General features: G+C 38.0%; 1 protein-coding gene across 1 annotated transcript in view; it reads right to left on the bottom strand.

Annotated features, from left to right (window-relative positions):
- Positions 1 to 1,246: 1,246 nt before the first annotated feature.
- The window catches only part of slit3 (slit homolog 3 (Drosophila)), a 272,477-nt gene continuing 256,935 nt past the window's right edge, over positions 1,247 to 16,788 (bottom strand). Inside the window, exons 33-36 of the mRNA NM_131736.3 lie at positions 8,993 to 9,147; positions 7,061 to 7,340; positions 4,749 to 4,954; positions 1,247 to 2,655 (exon numbers count right to left, since the gene is read on the bottom strand). Coding sequence (NP_571811.3) covers positions 2,414 to 2,655; positions 4,749 to 4,954; positions 7,061 to 7,340; positions 8,993 to 9,147 — 883 coding nt within the window. The 3' untranslated portion in view covers positions 1,247 to 2,413. The remainder of the gene's footprint in view (positions 2,656 to 4,748; positions 4,955 to 7,060; positions 7,341 to 8,992; positions 9,148 to 16,788) is intronic.

Here is a 16,788-nt window from a genome sequence, read left to right on the forward strand (position 1 = left end):
GACTTGTGGAGCGCGGAATCGATGGATTTGCTCTTCTTTGTTTGGACATTCAGCAATGAAATTTAAACCACACTGAACTGAACTAAACTGAACTTCAACTCTGAAAACTGGACTGACACAGTATTAATTTACTAGAACTTATATCTTAAGCTGCTTTGACACAATCTACATTATAAAATAATAAAGATGACATCTAAAAAAACAACAACTACAGTATAAATTGGATATGCCATTAGTAAGTGTTTTGCACCACTGATGGACAGATTTTGAAAACATTAATTTGTTATTTTATGAACTACTGATAATGTGTCTTCAAAAATTCAAATAAAACTATTATTATGGAAAGCATTTATTTACAGAAAAGAAGACAGGTCAGTATAAAACAGAGATGCCCAAATTAGGGCACATGCTCCAAAGTTAACCCATTGTAACCTTTGTTTTGGCCCACCACCCCATCGTAGAAGATATTGAGTATGATGGAGAGGGTTCATGTGTATAATTGCTGAGTTACCAGAAAAGTAAATTAAAATTAAATGTTTCAATTAAATGTAAATGTCAATGAATCTAATTTTTAAAAATGTAAATTGTGTCACTTGATAGACAGAGGACTATGTTGAAGACATCAGTGAGCAAAGTTATCTTTAAACTTTATTTAACGAATTTGGAAATTACCCATGGCAATTATATTTAAATCTGGCTCGTTAGCCTCAATCAAGTTTGGTTTTTGGCCCTTCATAAGGAAAAGTTTGGGCACCCCTGGTATAAAGTATACTACATTCTAAATGCTGGACTGTATTAACCCAACACTGGGTAAAATATAGACAATCCAAACGCTGGGATATTATTTATTAATAAATTTAAAAGACATTTTAAACCCAGCTGTTGGGTTTTTTATATTAGTCCCGGTGTTGGGTGAAGACAACTCTGTATATTAGTTTTCATCATAAAATGAAACAACAGAAATAAAAACAAATGTACGTACGCACACACACCCTATTTTATATTCTGATTCTGAATTTAACACACACTATCAGTAATTTAGAAAATGAAACATAAATGTATGTTTACTCAAAACCTGTCCCAAATCCAGAAAAAAAGTATAGCAAATCCAGGAAACTGAACTTTAAAGTGGTCTCTTTTCCAGAGCTGTGGCAAAGAAATAACGTTAAAGAGCAAGTATTTACAGTTTACTACTTAAAATTCCCTATCGAACAAGCTTACACACAAGAAGCACAAACATCCGATCTTGTATTTCATTACAAGTTTAATTCAACATTCACTGTAAGTTAATCGTCACTCTCTAATTCATTTTTAACAAAACATTATTAGAAAATGCACCGCTGCTAACATGACGCACGGTGCACACAAGCTCAGTTACATTATTGACTGGGGATACCTAAATCTGCTGTACCTCATTTATCAGTATGTGGGGCCAACGGGAGTTAAAGACAGGACGAGGCCCAATATTCAATAACACTGGTTCACTTTTCCTTTGGAAAATCTATAGACCTCGCTCTCTTCGAATAAGACACTGAGTGTTACATCTGAAAAGTTCAAATAAACAAAAAGGGTACACATGAAACAATACAGTAGTAATGGGTGTAACATATTTGCATTTAATATTTTAGTAAAGGACGGTTAAGACGGAATACGGCGTCAGTATGAAGTGCTTTGCACCAGAGATTGTATGGCCTGCCCATTCGGTGACAATGGAAATGCATTTGAACTGTAAAGGAAAACAGGTAGAGATAGCAACAGCTTTACTGCCTGACCGCAGCATGTTACAAGTTCACATTTAACTTTTCCATGCAGTCATGCAAAAAAACACTCCGATGAGTTGCAGCTTGTAAACCAGAGTCACCCAGATGAGCTCTCCATGTCTCTCTCTATCTCTCTGAAGGAGCAAAGCCAAAAAAACAACAACACAAAACACCCAAAGTACAAAATATCAGTCCATTCTCCTTGAAATCTGCAGGTCTGTCAGGAGGCAGTTCCTTTACTGCCGCCAAAGCACAGGAAGTCGGCTCACCACTTCCTGTGATATAGAGTCAAGAGTCCTTGCTCCTCCATAAAAAATGTCTCTCCGCTCTCACACTTCACACAATGACATGCAATACACAGACCAAATGAATTCTTAGGTTAGCTTGTACATTTATATAGATTTATACATATTTATATAATTCATATATTTTCAGGAATGTTAATCTGTGTATTTGTTTTATTTATTGATACAAAATTACTTTTCTTATGACACATAAAGGCAACATCATAAAAACAGTCTCTTTCTTTAAAAAAACATCCCTTAATAAAAATAAGTTCTATTTGTGTTTTGTTTATTTTACAATATATTTTCTTTTGCGCTCCCTCATCCTATTCTTCTGCTGGTCCTGGGACGGGCTGAGGTGTTCTTTAATTACGATGAGCACTTTGTGCAGCCACACTCCACAGTGATCTCCATCTCCTCGGAAAAGGATGATCCATCGGGACACTTGAAGCTGAGCTTCCGTCTCCGGCTTTTGGTGGGAGCACAGCACAGCCCAGATGAGCAGGAGTGGCGACACTCCAGCCGCTGGACTCTGCTGGTGGACGTGCAGATTTTATGAGCCATTTGGCGATACAGATAATCACGAACTGCTTCTCCTTCGCATGTCAGTTCTGTGTGGAGGAGAGGACGGAGGTCAGTGCACCGGAGAAAGCATTTACATTAATAAACATATGGACATATATTGGTTCGATGATTCACTCTTCTGATTTTAAAGCTGATGCAAACACAGCCTGCTTTGACTCAATTTAAATCATGAAACCCTGATCACTTTTTCATTAAAATTACATTTGTAGAATTAAAGTACCATTATACTATTTTAGAAACTATGGCAGAAAAGTTAATAGAATTTTTAAATGTGGGTAAGCTATCCATTAAAATGGTAAAAAAGTTCTTTATCTCATATTAATATACCTATGTATAATGACACCAGGGGCCTTATGTATCAACGCTGCGTACGCACAAAAACTTTGCGTACGCCAGGTTTCACGCTCAGAATCGCTCACGTTTGGATTTACTAACAATGAACTGAACGTGGGAATGTGCGCAGCTTCACGGCAGCTTTCTGGCTGGCGTACGCACATTTTTTGTGCGTGTCTGTTTTATTTCCATTGGCGACTCCTAGAGGCAGTTGTGTTAAATTCCTCTCTACAAAGTGTCTGAGCCTTGCAATGGCAGCTGTATGAGACGGGTTCATCTAGCAGGTATATAAGGTTTCCATACCATAAAGTTGACCAGCTAAACATTAAAGCACAATTTGCAGCAGTCGCCTGTTTTCCCAATGTAATCTGAGCTTTCTACTGCTCGCACATTGCTATAAAGACACTATCTGAAGATGAATTTGCATGCGTGAATCAGAAACATTTCCATTCAATAAATGTGCAAATAAAATATGATGTACAAACTTATTAATGATTCCTACTTGTCTTTCTCGTGATAAATAGTTAGCAAAATCTAATATGTAGCGGGGGTAAAAAAAAGAAGAAAGAGTTTATCAGACGCTGGATTCGAACCGAGTTCATGCTCGAACGTGTCAAAACATGCAGACATGCGTCTAACAAGCGCGCCACTGAGACTGTTACGATTTCTGCGACAGTTTACACGTATGAATCACAATATTTCTTTTATAATTCACTCGAATTATCACTGCGATGTTCAGACCCAACTGTGTTAACCGCATCAGCTAAACTCTCCCACTCTATTTTTTTTCTTTTGTTGTTAATTCCGGAGAACAAACTTGCAAATAACACCGCTTTTCTCCGGTCTACCTCCGAAAGGAGCACCTCTAATTCACACTGTTCAAAGTTTCTATTTTTGCCTGCTTTTGCCATTGCTTTTTCGTTGGGTTTTTCCAAAGTAGAGTCATTTGCATATTCATACGGGGGAGGAGGCAGGGAGGGGTTTTGTGCTCGTGCATGTTGCGCTCAGTTTCACGTTCATTCAGATGTACAAAAGAATATGCGTGAGATTCAGCGTACGCAGTGTTTTAGTAAGATTTCCACGCAAGTCTTCGTACATGAGGCTCCAGGCCTGTAGCCAGCCTGTTCAAAGAGGTAGCTCTTTTTTCAGTTATTCGCCTCATTTTCCATTTAATAATGAGGTTAAAATACTGAATTTAGGTGACATTTTAAGCACTACTTTTAGCTGAATTAACTTGTTGGATGGTCATCATATTTGTTGTTTACCTATAGGCTATAGTTTTTAATTTAATTTTAACATTACGATTTTTTTTAAATGATAGATAATACATTTGTATTATTAAAACAAGCATATTTTTATGTTTTTTTTGTTAAAATGTTTAATTAAAAATTCTAAGGTCATTACAATATTTATAAAACTGTAATAACTTACAGTTTCAATGCACATTTCTAAGACACTTTGTGATAAAATAGCATGGTAAGCACTTTGACAAAAATGTAGGGAATAATTTTGTTGCATGAAAAAGTGTAGTTGTGATTATCATCCGACAAGCTAATTCAGAAAAAAGTTGTGCTTGAAAATGTCACTAAAATGCAGTATTCAAACCTTAAAATTTAATAGAAAATGAGGCGAATAACTGCAAAAAGGTTCACTTTTTGAGAAAAAAAAAGAACCACCCTGTCCAATCGGCCAGCTACAGGCCTGGGAACAGAGACTTTGAAGGTTCTAGAAATTGACATTGTCCCTCATTGTAAAAGAACACTCGTGTTGGATGTTAGAGTCTCACCTGTTTCGCAGGTTGGCCCGCTGTATCCAGGCTGGCAGTGACAAGCGGGCTCTCCGCTCTCCGTCAGTCTGCACTCTCCATAAACACAGTGCAGTCCCTTGCAGGCGCTGGACTCGTCCTGTCTATCACAGAACTGGCCTGAGTATCCATCCACACATAAACAGCTGTACGACGAGCCCTTCGCCACACACTCCCCATGAACACACCTGCACATGCAAACAGAGGGAGCCTTTTATTAGCTGATTTTACCAAGTACAACATGTCGCTTTGTTGGTCCTGGACAAACTTTACAATCATCCAATCAGGTCTAAGGGACAAGTTTAAAGGTTGTGTCAAGTTTTAAATTTTTATTAAGGAATATAGAGAAGTCTTAAGCTGAGAGAAAAGACTTAAGAAAAGAGAAAGGGCAGGCCTGACCTCATTGCTATGGATGATGTCAGCTTGATTACTAAATATTCACAAGATGACTGGCTGATGAAGAGGCAGCTCTGTCAGAGATTTATGCATAGTAACACACAAGAGTGGGATGTTAAGTTGCCATATCCAAATAAAAATTGAAAAAAAAAAAAAGATTTTAAAATGCAGGCTAATAATTGCATTTTAAAACATTTCTCGTTGCATTTAACCATCTACCGCATGATGTTGCCATATGGCAATGTTCATTTCCACTGTTTCTTTAAGACTGACGTTGTATTTTTTTTTTTGGAAAAAGAAGACCTTAGATTAGCCAATGATGTGCTTTGGTTAAGTCACATGACGTGCAGTGTTTTTCTGTGGCATGATTTCTGACAGACTGGCTTTTATTCTGAGTAGTTGCTGAAGGCAAATGAAAATAGCAATAAAAACAAAGGATCAACTCATGTCAGATTCACAAAAAAATCTAAAGCATCTCCTCCAGTAAGTTATGATGACATATTCACAACTCAAAAAAAGTTTTAATCAAATTATTTTTTGTAAATCAATTAATCAATCAAATATTGCAGTATGCTAGGATTAGCTAAGATCTTTTAGGTTGTAAACATAACAACATAAATGCTAGTCATATTGATTAGTCACATATTAATGTCATTTGCATTATAGATAAAATCAAATTTTAATGGCAATACTTTTAATTAGAAAGAAACACAGGAAATAGTGTTTATTGTGGACCATCATGTTCTATGGTAGGTAAAAGAAGAAAAGCACAAAACTGGCAATTCCTGCAGATAAAAGTGAGGATGAGATTGTTTTTAGTGACCATGAGAATGATGCAGATTGGACATTTGATAAGAGCAGTGATGGACACGTTACAGGTAAATTAACTCAGAGGCAGATAAGACAGGCATAGCACAGTATATAGTATATTATATAAACATTGCTAGCAAATCGACTACATTATTCTGATGCATCTGGATATATTAGACTTGTTATAATGTTTACTGGAGGAAATAGTTATACCTCCTGTATGTTGTAAAGATGATAATACAATATTATGTTTGTTTTCAATAACATTCACCAAAAAGAAAGGAATAAATTAAAGCTGTTCGAATATCAGATTTTGGAATGTATGGATAAGGTGTCAGTTATAAGTTCTATGTTAAAACTTATAATATTGTAACACCAATTAAATCATTTCAAACAACAAAATTATTAAATAAAAGCAAAGTTCTACATTTGAAATTTCTAAGTTAGATCCACTATTAGACGTTGTTGCCATATGGCCTTATAATTTCCACCCAAATTGTTTTTACAGCACTTCAAGTTGAGCCATTCTAAGAAAAGAAAAACAGTCAAATATTTTTGTATATAGATCTATCACAATGCGTGCAGGAGAGCACAAAGGTGCAGCAAGTCTATATAAGATTGAAAAGCAGTGGTTGAACTAGGTGTTGCAGTTCAAGTTCAAAACACCTTTTGACAAGCCTGCTGAAGAAAAGCATAAACTTCTATGACAACAATCACCTAAGGTAATGATTGTGCTTTTTTTCAGTGTTAAATGCAGATTTTTCTCCTAAATCTGCAAGTTAGAATGTTTAGTGGCTAAGTGATTACAGTAGATCTTTTCATTTGCTCTGTAGTTCTGAAGAGCAGATCTGTGATATAAACAAAACACTATTGGCTATTTTTAAAAAAAGACAAAAAGCTACTCAATAGGTCCCGCTCTGCCTTAATGTTTCAGTTGAAATTACTTCACAGATCAAACAAATCCACACATTTAAAGATTTTTAGACAGTAATGATTGTTCCAAAAACAAAATATGTTGTCAATGGAATTTGCGCCACTCTGCAAAATCAGGACAGGCATTAGTATCCAGTGCGTATGTGTTTGTGTACCTGCTGCTTTCACAGGGGTCTTGGGAGCTCATCTGTTCACATAGTGGGCCGCTGTGTCCTGTGGGGCAGTCACAGGTCACCCCTTCGTCTCCTCTTTGTCTGCAGGCTCCCTGGTCACAGACGCTGCAGGAGTGACACCCAAACAGGACGCCTTCTATCCCCGCCAGTCCAGCACCGAGGTCCTGGAGCTCTCCATTCAGGCGTACGTCATGAAGGCAGCCGTTGAAGGACTGGAATGGGCCCGGCCGAAGGCCTGATGTGCCAATCAGAGATGGCACACCTGAAATATCAACAAGCAAACATTAGTTTTGTACTATAACTACACACACATAACTGATATTTATTTAGTTTTTTTTTTTATTTTACCATTTCAATTTATTTAGTTAAATGTATCTGGATTTTTACCCTGACATTTTCATAGTTAAATTGTATAATCAGAGAACTTCTAAGTCTAGTCTAAATTAACATAAATTATGAAACGAACTAGGGCTGCACAATATATCATTTCAGCACCGATATCGAAATGTGTGAAAGATATGCATTGTCCAGTCTAAATGATAGCTGACCAGGGGTTTGTATTTAATTGTAATTGTACTTAATCACTGTATTTCTATTGACTTTATATGATTTATGCAAAATACATTTCTTACTTATTTTTCACTTATTTCTTCTGACGGTGAAAACTAACCAATATTTTTACTTGGTCCAAGATTTTTTTAATATTTGGACTAGAAACAAGACAAAACAAAGTAAGAAAATCATTTTTTTTTTGCATTGTAATTATTCAATTTCTGTACCCAAATACTGTTAGACTCTTTAGAAAACTGCCAAATAATGCCATTTAACTATCATGTCAAACTGTATTCATATCGAAATATTTATCGCAGAACATAAAATATCACATTATCAGATTTTTCCAATATAGAATTGAAATTTTTACAATTACAGTAACACTTATAAAGTTTACAAATTTACTGTATGTTCTGTATGTAATATATATTTTTAATACAATTACTCTTAGTCAATGATGTTCACGTATGTGACACGGAAGAACATCAAACAATGAAAATATCACACTGAATATTGGTATTCACATTCAATAGTCCATAACGTAGCTTATATCGTATCGTTTTGCTTTATTATACTGCTTTATATTTATATTGCTTTATATACTCAATAACAATGTTTATGACTCAATTCATATAATTGCTTGCATACAATATACATTACTTTGCATAGAGAAGGACAGCTGATGCTTACATTATGTATTTAAACATTTGGCCAATGTTTTACCTAAACAGGCCAAATTTAATATTTGGGAACTTTGAAGTACAGTTTAGATTAGGGGTGCCCAAACCTTTTCATATAAAGGGCCAAAAAGCAAACTTAATTGAAGGCTGTGGGCTGAATATATACTAGTCTGTATAACTAAACATTGCCAAGTCGAATTTCCTAATTTATTCAGTAAAACAAAAAAAAAGAAAATGTTACTTTGAATCATATTAACTAATGCAGTATCATTTTAAACATTTTATAATGAATGTATACGAGTTAAAACATAAGCAATCCCATTTATAAGTTGCTGAATACACTAGTTTCATTTGCTCAACGATGTCTTGTGCATTATGCTCTATCTGTCAAGTGAAAGTAATTATATTTATATAAGTCTAATTCATTTAATTGAATCGTTTAATGTCAATTGGCTTTTCCTGTAGCTCAGCAATAAAACAAAGAAACAAAAGCTTATGTTAAATTCGAAATGACGATCTCTGTCAAATGGATTTATTCCAACCAACTCCCCATCATTCTCCTTCTCTTTTCAGATGGGAAGGTGGGCCAAATTAAAGGTTAGCATAGGGCTAACTTTGGCCTGCAGGCCCTACTTTGGGCATCTCTGATTAAGATGAACATTGAAGTGTCTTTGACTCATACCGCCTATGTATAGCTGTGTGTTGTGGTCCACAGCAGGGGGACGGGGGAGTTTGCCCAAGCTTTTAGGAGTCCCTTTATCCACCACCAAACTCAGTGTCTGATTCTGGATCAGCACCTCCACCGTGTGGAAAAGCCCATCATTCACTGACTCCACACTGCGAGAAAAAACACATAGGTTCGTTAAGAGTAAAAATGAACAACATTTTAATATCTGTGATTTATGTAAAAATATCTTTAAATATTTAGAATATTTTTGGCAAATGACTACTGACAATACCAGTGAAGTGTACAGATTAAAAATGAGGCGCAAAACAGTAACACTGTGAAATTAAACCATTTTAATTGGGATTAAGAATGATTAAAGAAAATTACCATCCATACAGTGTGACACAGCACTAAGTGAATGAAAACATCCAGCTGAGGTTTAAATGTGAAAGTGTACCGTACACCTTGTTTAAAACTATTGATTCTTTTTGATTCAACCCAGAGTCAGATGAATGATTCATTCTTTGTTCGAATCTTTTGCCTGAATGCGTCAACATCGATAGGGGACATTGCATTGTAACTTGTAATCACTTAGTGTGGCTTGTAATCACTCATATATTATTGATCAGCCCTTGTAATTTATCTCTCAGGTTAAATCTATATGGGGTAATCAAGTAAATATGATAATTAAGTAAAAATAAATGCATATAATAAAACAATGAAAGTGTTTTTGACCTTGCATACATATCAGCTTATTGTTGGAGACCCCTAAAATAAAAATTTGACCTTTAATAATGCATATTAGGGGCTCTTTAACATCTAAAAATGTCAGTAATTTCTGTAATGGTAAAGCTGTAGCCATTTTAGAAACATTTCTTATTATTATCAAAGATGTCAGCAGTTTTGCTGCTCGGTATTATTATTGAAGCCTGCCAAGGTTTTTACTGTCTTTTATAAAAGTATTACACTTCAAAATAAATAAATAAACAAAGAAAAGCAAATATCTTATTTTTGTTTCATTTCCAGTCAAGCTTTATATATGTCAAATGTTGTATGAAAATATGATTTTAATGTGTGTATTTTGTACAAACAATGGCAACAAATGCTAGCGATAAAGTCTGCCTTAATGACTGTTTTAGCCTTAATGACTCTTTTAACTGAGCGCATCATGTGACCACAGGGACGAATTAACTTTTTAAATTAAGGTTCTAAGCCCAGCTGAAAGTCCCAAATATGCAATCCAGAATATCTCCCCTCTGTCTGAAAGTGCTATGGTTTCCACATTACACTCCGTCAGGTGTATTTCCAGTGAATTTGGCACAGACACACACAGAGCTTATGCTGTGGGAAAAGGAGAGCTTGTGTTGGCCATGAGTTCAGTCTTTCTTTGAGTTAGCACGCTCAAATCACATCCTGCTGAGTTTGGCACGGTGACTGGGTCAACTCCTGAGAGCGATTCTGTTTCGCACGGTCATTTTTACACCGTTGAAGAGTGCCGTTTGTTCCACGAAACGTCCATGAAACATCTCATAGACTGTGACAGCACCAGAGTCAGATCATTTTCGGCTGTTTCCTTCTCAGTTTCTTACGTTGCAGTGCATGCAGCGCCCTGCCTGGCTGGGACTCCCCTGACTTCTAGGACTGTGTCTTGTATGAAGTGAGATTTACAGTTATGAACTTATCGGTGTCCTCTGAACTATGAGAAAGCAGTCTTTCCCTGCTGAAACCCTAGTTTTGTATTGTAGTAGTTATTGCTGGATGGTGCACAAGCAGTTACAGACAGCTAGAGACAGTGGTTTGGCAAAGAAGAACAGAGACCAACTGAGAGAGAGGAAAAGGGGTGAGAAAAATTATATTGTGGTAAGTACAGTATATCTTAATCTGCACCTCGGCCTAAAAAAAGGTTTTCCTCCTGTGCTGTCTTTGTGGGGAAAGAATAAACAAATAAATGTCATTTTTAAATATGTAATTATATATATTTACATGTGCAAAACAGTAAGATCAACATAGAATTGCCAGCAAATACATTAAGCAAACAAACAGGCTAGTATTAAAATGGAGTCATTTTTGCTTTGTGGGCAGGCGGCGAGTATTTGCGCTGGCTCGCGACACTATTTTCCATTGCTGAAATGCTGAGGCCATAGGTGCGGATAGAGATCAGTGTCCCCAGATATAGGGGGGTACGGTTCATGGAGGTCTTGGCTGAACAAAGACCCAACACAGGCACACGTGTGGTTTGCATTACAGGCCCATAATTCAATTCCTGTTTCAAAATAGGCTTTTGCAACAAACACGCTGCAGTCTGCCGGCTGAGACCCCCCCAAATATCTCAAGCCTGTCCATTCGATACATCAGTACCACCGTAGAAGAACAGCGTTAATATAATATGAGGAGATTTCCATCCACTGTCTCTAGTTTTGACAGCCGTCTTTCATTAAGTCGGTCTACATGCTGGCTTGGAAGGAAATGGGAAGAGTATTTTGCGGAAAAGGTGGTGAGAATGGGAATGTAATGGAACAAAGAGGAAGGGTTTATTATGAGAAGGAAAATAGACTTAATCAGAACATAAATCTCACCACGGGGGACAAAATCCATCATTTGGAACTGAAAAAGCTTTGGTGAATATATGCAGTGAAGGTGTAGCACCACTAGGGGGAATCATTACACCAAACGAAGGACAGTGCTTGCAACTGTTGGCCTTTTGTTCAAATTCTGACAGACAGAAAATATCCCGAGGCCATAATATTTTTAGAATAGGGGGCTGAGAAGGTGGAGTGTCTTTGATGTGCGGCTAGCCTACATATTAGCTTCAAGCGGCCCATTATGGAACTCAATAAAAACAAACAGAAACCCGTGGAAGATTTCAGCAACCTCATGTCACCCCTTTCGCACGAGGGGAAGTCAATTTCCTGTCAGCTGAAAATAAAATACTCTGTTTTTCCTTGAGCAAAACCGCATTATAAATGACACATACACAAAGTTAAGAACTATTACCGGTTTCTTCATCTCGAAGAGTTATCTAAATCAGCAGACCTGTAGACATATTTACATTTTCCATATTCAATTATGCGGTACTATCATTTGCTTACTCTGGCCAACAGTAACGGACTGCAGCTGCAAAGTCAATTATGCTCTTCTGGAACGTGAATTGCTAAATATTGTTATGTAGCGTGTAGGATGTCATGGGGTGTAACCAAGAAGCTTTGCTCTGCAGATGAACTGAAACTAACAGCTAACATCAAAACTTCAGTAAGTAGAATAATTCAGCGTTCCTGAAGCTCAAACGACAAGGTCAAGGGTTCGGTTCTCAGGGGAAGTTGGTGTAACACAAAAATGAAGCATGAAATGTGTACATTCAATGGCGTGTAATTCTTTGAATGAGAATGTCCACCAAATCCTAAATGTAAAAAATGATGTGTGCTAATATAGTGGCTAGCGGAGAGGACTTAATATTTGTATGGACAGTTAGCACTGTCCAGCTCTGACTGTGCTTTCTGCCATCACTCTGCATGTAGCCAGGCTGAATGACCATCACAACCCAGCAGGCACAGAATGTCAGCATGACGTGGGATGTTGCATTTAGATTGAAAAAGAAATTCAAGTTGACGCCAGAACCCAACGTCAGGCTGACGTCAATGTCCAACGTCAGACAGATGTTGCATTTTGTTTACTTTCCAACAAAACCTAAATGCAACAGAATATCAGCATCTAATGATGTTACCAATATGACATCTATCAGATGCTGAATTTTGATTGTCATACCTGACAAATAAATGTCAGTACTTGACGTCAATATGACGTTAGCTTAAGATATAGCTCAACGTTGGATTTTGGTTACTTTCCAACAAAACCTAAATCAATAAAATATCATTATTGGACGTCAAAATAACAATGTCTTTAGACGTTGGCCACCTAAATCTAATCTAATATTAACATATCATGACGTTATGTGTCTGCTGGGAACTATTTGATGAGTTTATCCATAGGTTGAGTTACCACTACATTCCCTCTTACAGGAATGTGGTGTTAATCTCAGGCGAAACTAAAAACTGGCTTTAAAAACATACCCTGAGCCCTCCTTGTTCATACGATCAGTGCAAAACCTAGTTGACCTGCCAAACATTAGCTGTTTTTTGAGAGCCGTGGTTAGGCGTGGTGCAGGATGGCGAACCCACACTGAGGAGCTGGGGGCAGGGAACACTGCAATTCTAACATTCTCATTCAATTTCCTGAGATGTTTCCACAAACTGCCATTTTTGCTGAGGAACTGCCCGTGCCGCTGCTTATACTAATACTCAGATTAGCGTGAAATTTAGTAAAGGGCAGCGCATTAACACGCTGCATGGGCGCAAGCATTCATCTCATGGTAATGAGGCATTACTGCTAGTTAAGAGCCTCCTTCGCTCTCCTCCCCAATGCATATATCAATCTCTCCATCCCTCCCCTTACCCACACCTTCCAACCAGACGGGATCACATTGCAGAGATAAGTGTCCTTCACTCTTCGTCAGCTCCCAGTCACTCTTCATCTCTCCGGGGTCCAATCTGTCTTCTTTCACTCCACCCAGGAGCCTCCCCCTCTCTCTCTCACCATTTCCGTTTTCTTCCTCATCATTTCTTGTTTTTCCTGTCAGGGATCTATTCTCCTGCTGAAGTTCAATAAGGACAAGGTGTAAGAAGAGCTGAGTGGAACCAGTAGATGGTGTGGGAATCTTGCGAGTTTTCTTCCTCTGATCTTCACCCCACAGAGTCTTTATGACCCAGTTCCACATTAGAAGTCAAGCACCCGCAGAGAGCCACTGAAGCAGACTAGGCACAGGAATGCTCCAACCACAGCCTCAAAACTCCAGCTTCCATGGTGGGAAAACCAAAGCAAGGGAGCTGCCCAAACGCTGCACCCACGTCCAAGCACTGCGGCGTAGAGTAGGATACAAATTGAGCAGCTGGCTTTTGAGGGACAATGTTAGCTTTGGTTCCACATTGTTAGCGTTAACTATGACATGGAGACCTCAGGAGCTTGGCCATCAAACTGGGGTATGCAGTGAGCTGCCATGACCAAATCAGCTGAATTAAGCTGAAAGGACAATTCCTCTCCTCACGTTAACCAAATTGTTTACCCCATTACAATGGGGTTTATAGAAGCCAAAGCCACACAACACAATGTCACTTGGGGAAAAACAAAATAATTAGAGGGATATATGATTAACTGTGGGTGCTGTGAGGCATTTTGGATTTAGTAGAGACTAAAGGTCCACAAAAAAAAAAAAAAAGTGGCATTAGAATATACTTAATTAAGCCACACAACTGCACATCAGTTAACAGTTGAAGTCCTATATTCGAAAGCTACCCCATACTCTTAAATAGTGCACTACTTGAGGAAGCAGCTACTTTTGAGGCTGATTTATGCTTCTGCATCAAGCACACGCATATGGTTCGGTGCAGACTTCGTGAAGTCACATAGTTCTTGCCATGGCTGATGCCGACACTGACTTCTCAAAAAATGTAACTACACGTCACAACGACGCTTATCACAAGCTCTGTGATTGCCGAGTGTGGGCGGAGCTCAGAGCCATAAGTCCAATGTAGTGAGTGTTTACAAGTGTCGAGTCCCATGAAACAGCTCCAGATGTTTTGTGTTGACCTTATGATTGCATGTCTGCCAGTTCCTGTCTCTGAATGAGCAAGTTTTAGTTACTTGTATATTAAGGTAGCGTTCGGAAAAACAAAACAACCTTGAAGAAACTCGACAAAGAAGAACACTGTGGGTCTTGACGATCACTCGACGCAGAAGTATAAACCAGAATTTAGTGGTCTCAAAAACCATAGTGGACATTCTAAAGTGCACTCAATTAATCCCACAATGCACCGCAACAATGAGTACCCATATACACTCAACAGCTAGAAAAAAATCATGACCATAAGTTTCAAAAAAAATATTATTTAAATAAAAAGTAAAGTTTGGATGCATAAGAGAAATCTAAATACTTTGTGTCATTACTAATAGACAGAATAATTATTTAACTATCACAGTGTCTGACCAAGATGTTGAAAATCTAATCCGTCTAGGGAGTTTATCAACCAGCAAAACACAAACAAGGCAGCATTGCTGTACTTCTGGTGCACTTAGTGCTCAAATTCATTCACTCCTTTAAGTGGACTATCTAAGTGAATTATTACATGTAGGGAATAGCAATGAGGGTATAAGTGGAATTCAAATACATCACTAGTCTAGTATTTAGTACATATGCTATCCCAGCATGCACACAACATCATAAGACATTATTATTAGGTTAGATTTAGGTCATGACGTCAGGTGACCAAAATTCAATGTCTGGCCAGCATCTAAGGACAATGTTATTTTGATGTCCAATAATGACGTGAAATTATGCTGATATTTGGTTGATTTTAGGTTGTGTTGGAAAGTGAATGTCTAATAAATGTTATAGCGGTAATGTCCATACAACTTCAAGGTGTAACATGATTAGACGTTGATATTTGATTGATTTTAGGTTATTTTTAGGTTGGAAGTTGGGTTCTGACGTCGACCCAATTTTCATTTACAAACAAAATCCAACGTACCCGTGATGCTTAAAACATCAATATGACATCATGTTGACGTCCTGTACCTGCAGGGATGAAACAGTAAGCTGTGTTGCTTGTAGATGCTGTTCATTCCATCTTATCAAGCCTGCAAAAGCAGGTTTAACATGCAGGAGATTTTTCCCCAATTCAAGCTGTAATTCAAGATGGCTGCCGAGTGAATCAACTAGCCTTAAAGAGGCTTGATGTTGCTGTACTTTTGGATTATTGACCAATATCAAGGCCTCAAAAACTATTTATCCTTCCCTCCAAATAAAGGCAGACAAAGTGCATAAATGTCCTTAATTATGGCATTAATATTTGTAATTGCATCTATACTTATGCTGCAAAGGCAAGTACTCTTGCTGAAAATGTATTTTCCATTCTGAGAGTCATAGAGCGATCGATTGGGCCAGCTCTGCAAGCAGAAGGGAAGAGTGGCCCTTGCAGCAGGAAAGGGAGGCAATGGATCAATACAAAGTCATCAAGCAGGCAGGCAGTGCCTGAGCAGCCAGCTCACCACTGTTCACATCTACTGCCAGCTAAAACAGCTGCCAGTCACAAATGTTCACACTTCTGCTGATGTAGATAAAAAAGACCCTGATTTACACCACATACCCATTCTTAACAAACAGAGATAAAAAAGACACTGATTTCAATCTAGAAATGCTTTGAAATTTTAAGCTGTTACTTGGTTTGTGTGTAGGCTGTATTTAAAGACTTGAATCTGGGCTCTTGAAACCCATTACAGAGCCTGTGCTAGCTTAATGACATCCGCAGTGACCCACCAGGCCGGAGTCAGGCACCATCTGCGCCAGACTCAACAAGACTGTTGTCTGCTGAAAGGGCAGGGGGTGAGGGCTAAGAGCTCTGTGTTTATGGGGGCTCCAATGAGCATAGAAATCATGGCATTGCAGCACAGAAGCGTTCACATGGGAACCGGGAGAGGGAAGCAAGGTCTCGCCTGAGGCAGATTCAAACAGGTCATGCAAACCTGAGGGCCCTATATGGTTTTATGATGTGCCATGAGCTTACAGGGATTAAACTTTCCTGAGAACGGGGAGCAAATCTACCCGCAAACATGCCTTTTTTACCCTGAACTATTCTTGACGAGAGCGAGGGGGGTTTATGGAAGACGAATGAGTGTGTATGTTTGATGTTTTGAAATCATTTAGGCTGCTATATGTCTGTTTAGATTTTGTCGCAGTAAAAAAAGACTGGCTTTATGGGTTT

This window comes from Danio rerio, chromosome 14 (genome assembly GCF_052040795.2).
Source record: "Danio rerio strain M-AB ecotype USA chromosome 14, GRCz13ab, whole genome shotgun sequence".
In the NCBI taxonomy this organism is placed as follows: Eukaryota; Metazoa; Chordata; class Actinopteri; order Cypriniformes; family Danionidae; genus Danio; species Danio rerio.